The 4335-nt window shown below is 40.1% G+C and overlaps 1 protein-coding gene across 1 annotated transcript; it reads right to left on the bottom strand.

Annotated features, from left to right (window-relative positions):
- Window positions 1-579: 579 nt before the first annotated feature.
- On the bottom strand, window positions 580-3970 carry LOC104957429 (amyloid protein-binding protein 2-like). The gene is made up of 3 exons (XM_010785058.1): window positions 3690-3970; window positions 2419-2609; window positions 580-954 (listed from the first exon to the last, which is right to left on the bottom strand). The coding sequence occupies exons 1-3, from the start codon at window positions 3790-3792 to the stop codon at window positions 637-639; spliced, it is 612 nt and encodes a 203-aa protein (XP_010783360.1). The 5' UTR covers window positions 3793-3970; the 3' UTR covers window positions 580-636.
- Window positions 3971-4335: the final 365 nt, after the last annotated feature.

Here is a 4335-nt window from a genome sequence, read left to right as displayed (position 1 = left end):
GCATTCAGAGGCAGAAGCTTCCATACAAGGGCCGCAGGGATAAAGCACATCATGAAAGAGTGAGAAGTATTTTGGCACTTAGAACAAAATAAAAGCTGTTAAATAATTCAAAAATCATCCAAAACGAAGACGTACAAAATGTTCATCATTGGTTCGACTAGTATTTAAAGAGGATATATTATGCAAATATTCAGGTTCATATTTGTATTTTGTGCCTCTACCTGTGAAGTGAAAATAATCATAAATAATTATTAACAATCCATCAATTATTAGTACCACACTTCTACCGCAAATAAAAACTAGTTTATAACAAACTTAGTCCTCGCCGAGAATAACCTTAAAGGGGCCCTATTATGCTATTGTTCAGGTTAATATTTGTATTTAGTGCCTCTACTGTGAAGTGTCTCCATGCTTTAATGTTCAAAAAGCCCTTTATTTTTCTCACACTGCCTGTGCTGCAGCACCTCTTTTCACCCTCTGTCTGAAACCAGAGCCCAGTCTGCTGATTGGTTAGCTGGCCTGATCTGTTGTGACTGGTCAACTGCTTAGAGCTGTCCCGCCCCTTAGCCTATCACTAACAATGTGTTGAAGCGCTCGCTAATAGATGTGTGAGTGTTACATAGTGATGTCACTATGTTACAGAAGTAAACTCAGGAGTCGGATGGAGGCGTTTTCAGGCGGCAGGGGGGAACTTAAGCCTTTACAGACCATGTACATGCATAACCTATATAACACACCCCAAAAAGAAAGGAAAACCCCAAAAAGCATGCACCCCCTCCCTGTCTGACCGATAGCGATGGAGCGCAGGTAGAGCCGCTCTGCGTCGTCGTACTGGTTCATGTCGTAGTTGTAGAGGGAGGCCAGGTGACCCACAGACAGAGCCACTTCGTAGTCCTCATGGCCCAGAAGCTGCTCCTTGATCTGGATGGCTTTGATGTGCATCTCCTCCGCCTCCTGATTCATGAATGAACATACACCTGCTTTGAGTTTTCCCAGTCATATCTTAAAACAAAACCCATATTGAAATTCAAGCAGGTTTTGATTCCTTCAAATCATACTTCCTTTTAATTGTGGCATTTCAAAGGTCATTTTCAATAGCCGCGTTCACACCGCATCAGAACCTTTTTTACCCCGTTTTCAGTCCCTGCTAGAGAGCAGGTACTTTCGTGGGAGAAAAAGGTTCCTATGTCTGATTAGATGGGTGGATTGCAAACCACACCCCGTAAAACTCCCAAAAAGTTTTGTGAAGCCGCCATTTTATTATCCTCGCATTAGCATTATTAGCATTAGCATTAGCCCNTGATTGGCTGGGCGGAATGCAAACCACACCCCGTAAAACTCCCAAAAAGTTTTGTGAAGCCGCCATTTTATTATCCTCGCATTAGCATTATTAGCATTAGCATTAGCCCAGCGCACAAACGCAGAGAGACTAACTTATGGCAACACAAAAGAAAACATGGGAGCGGTAGAGATGAGGAGGTGTCTGTGTTCTGGCGATTTACTCGGAAGGCTTCAGTAGAAGCTGCTGGGAGTCCCAGCAGCTTCTACTGAAGCCAGTTCCCAACTCCGGGGACTTCTGGCCGGGGACTTCGGGTGGCAGTTTACGCCGTGAAGTTGTTTGCGGCCTGCCAGTAAACCCAAAGCAGAAGAAGAAGAAGTGATGTCAGCGGCTTCATTTGCCTAATCCTCCCTCAGGAACTTATTCTGGTGTGAACGCGATCTGTACTTAGTTAATGAGAACTAAAGAGTTCTCATGAACTAAGTTCTGATGAACCTTTGTGGGAAAAGTACTGCGGTGTGAATGCGCCTAATGTAAATTATGGGGGATGACATTCTCAGTACTTGTAATGTGCAACAAGGATTTCCACGATTTGTCTAAAACCGATATTTCGTCATCCAAATGTGTCCATTATGTATTCCAAAGTTGGTTATAGCACATAATTCACTCTTTTCTAACTATCCTTCATTTGTAGCTCAACATGAAAACACGAATGGGTAATTTTATACAGAAGACTGTCACTTTGCTTCCTAGCGAAAAGACTAATCTGTGAGCTTGATAACGCCCGTTGAAAAATCAGAAATTAGAAGTTATAACTTATATATATTTGTGAATTGATCTTGACATTTGAGGCTAGTTACGTTGAATTCAGTTGCTTAAGCCTCAAATTAACTTCAGATTAAGTTTAAGATGTATTCTTTACACAAACAATATATAGAGTTTAGAAGATATTGCACATAGTAGGCCAAGTGACTGTTTCAGCTGTATGGTGTGTAGTGGCAGTGTGAGCTCTTGGATTATACATTAGATTAGCATTATTTTTGCATTATATACCAAGAAAGGCAAGAACAGTTGAGCTATTTTCAGTTAGTTTCATGTTACCTTAATAATTCATTGTTCTATGCGCACGTTCCTCCTACCTTGAACTTCCTCATGGACTGGTAGAGTCGTCCCAGGTTGCCGTAGTGTTTGGCGGTCTGGACGTTGAACTCTCCAAAGGCCTTCTTGGCCAGCTGCAGGGAGGACAGGTGAAGGTCATGAGCCTCTTGAAGGAGGCGCTCCTCTGTCTCCTTATTGTGGCAGTCAATGGCGATTTCCTCCAGAATCAGAGCTGAGGGAAAAACAAGATGAGGAAGCAGAGATCAGACTTCTGCCCAGGGTTTAACAGCGGAGCCACAGCGTCGTGTTAGGGTTTGGTGCGCAAAGTTCATTTTTACATTTCAGATGCATCATCCCTTTACTGTTCTCATTCGCTTTTAAGCGGCAATTAAGGAGGTCACGAGAACCAGTACAACGTTTTTAAACATTGCTATATGTTTTTCAAACAAAAGTAATAAAGTAGTTTTCCAAAGTAAGTATTGCATGTTGGGGGGACTTGAGGCGGCGCATTCAAATAATATAATAATAATAAATAAGAACCTTTTGAAGTTAACCATAGCTGTCAGAGGGGCTACTGACTTAAAACGTGTTAAATGGGCTAAGGTTGAGTATATAATTATCCTAATGTGTTCAAATGTTATCTTTTTGTCTCTTAAGTTGACAGTCAGAGCAATATCGAATAAATATTGGAAAGGAACTTGTGACCTTAACTTTCTTCCAAAAAGCAATATTAAAATATAATAAAAGGAGTTTATGTTGAATAACAATTCCTTTTACTGTGTTTCGGAATCGTGGAATTTCACCTCATTTGTTTTGACATCAAAATGTCTGGTATTGTGACATTCATGGTATTTACTCAATACGCACGCCAAATCATCTGGCCCAGCCGAGGGAAAAATGTTTATCAATGAGAGAACTTTATTTGATTATGTTAAAGTGAACTGTGGAATAAGTGAACTAAAATAATTCAGAATAAACTATCAAGCAATATCTCCGTGGTGATGACACTCACTGGACTGCATGCATAGTCCGCATTCAAACTAATTCAATGGCTGACTCATGGCCCCCTCAGAGCTTATTTATTGTTGACCATTCAACTGATAAAAAGTTATATTTTGTAGCAAATCACTACTTTTAGATGTAGTTTTATTTGATTCTTTGAAGAGTTGTTTAAATAAAAAATGTAATTTGTATAGTTAAACATTTTTTTAAATTAGACAAAAAAGCATCTCATGATCCTCCCCTGCCATTCGCCTCTCTAACCCTCAGCACAGTGGGCAGAGGACCAGCATGTCTGCGTAACTTGCTTTACCTTTGACTCTTTTGGAGGAGGCCAGCAGCAGATGGTCCTCGGGAAGAATGTGAGTTATGATGTCTATGGCACGTTCTGCATGAAATCTGAGAGACAAATACATGTCAACAGGCAACTCAGATTTGGCGGGATTCAGGATAAACACTTCCAAGAAAGTCAAGTATTTCCCCTGATGGAAGTTGTTTGGAACCTTAAACCAGGGTTAGAGAGGTCAAAGCCTTACCCAATTTTAAAACAGGGCCTTTGGAAACAAGATAGGTTACTAGCATCAATTAACAAATACAAGAAAAACACCACTATCCATGCCATTTTGACATCATCTTTGTTACAGGGTTTCCGCTAGGATTTATTGTTGCCGGTCAAACGTCCGGAAATAATTAATTTTACCAGACAAATTTGAAACTTACCGGTCATGTTCAATAATAATAATAAGAATTGTGTAGCAGAGTTTCCGTTGGCAGGTAATTACTGGACTAGGACCGGATATGCTGATGTTTAAAACTCAGTTAATGGGAGTCATTTTTATATTGCTTCAGTTTATAAAATCGTAACAGATCGAAAAGTTCAGATTCATTCAAACAACAAACAACATAATTATTACATTCAAAGAAGCTACTTGTAGTAGATAAAGTACATTATTCAAAAG

Source organism: Notothenia coriiceps, unplaced genomic scaffold (genome assembly GCF_000735185.1).
Source record: "Notothenia coriiceps isolate Sejong01 unplaced genomic scaffold, NC01 NC01_scaffold00027031, whole genome shotgun sequence".
Classification (NCBI taxonomy): Eukaryota; Metazoa; Chordata; class Actinopteri; order Perciformes; family Nototheniidae; genus Notothenia; species Notothenia coriiceps.
Note: the sequence above shows the minus strand (reverse complement) of the source record. Positions and strands in the feature narration are given on the sequence as shown.

Excerpts from the sequence above, each read along its gene's own strand:
- LOC104957429 (XM_010785058.1), bottom strand. The coding sequence starts at position 3,792 with ATGTATTTGTCTCTCAGATTTCATGCAGAACGTGCCATAGACATCATA. Across the intron at positions 2,610-3,689 it reads CTCCTCCAAAAGAGTCAAAG|CTCTGATTCTGGAGGAAATC; the intron begins GTAAAGCAAGTT and ends TTTTTCCCTCAG. Across the intron at positions 955-2,418 it reads AGTCCATGAGGAAGTTCAAG|GAGGCGGAGGAGATGCACAT; the intron begins GTAGGAGGAACG and ends TTCATGAATCAG.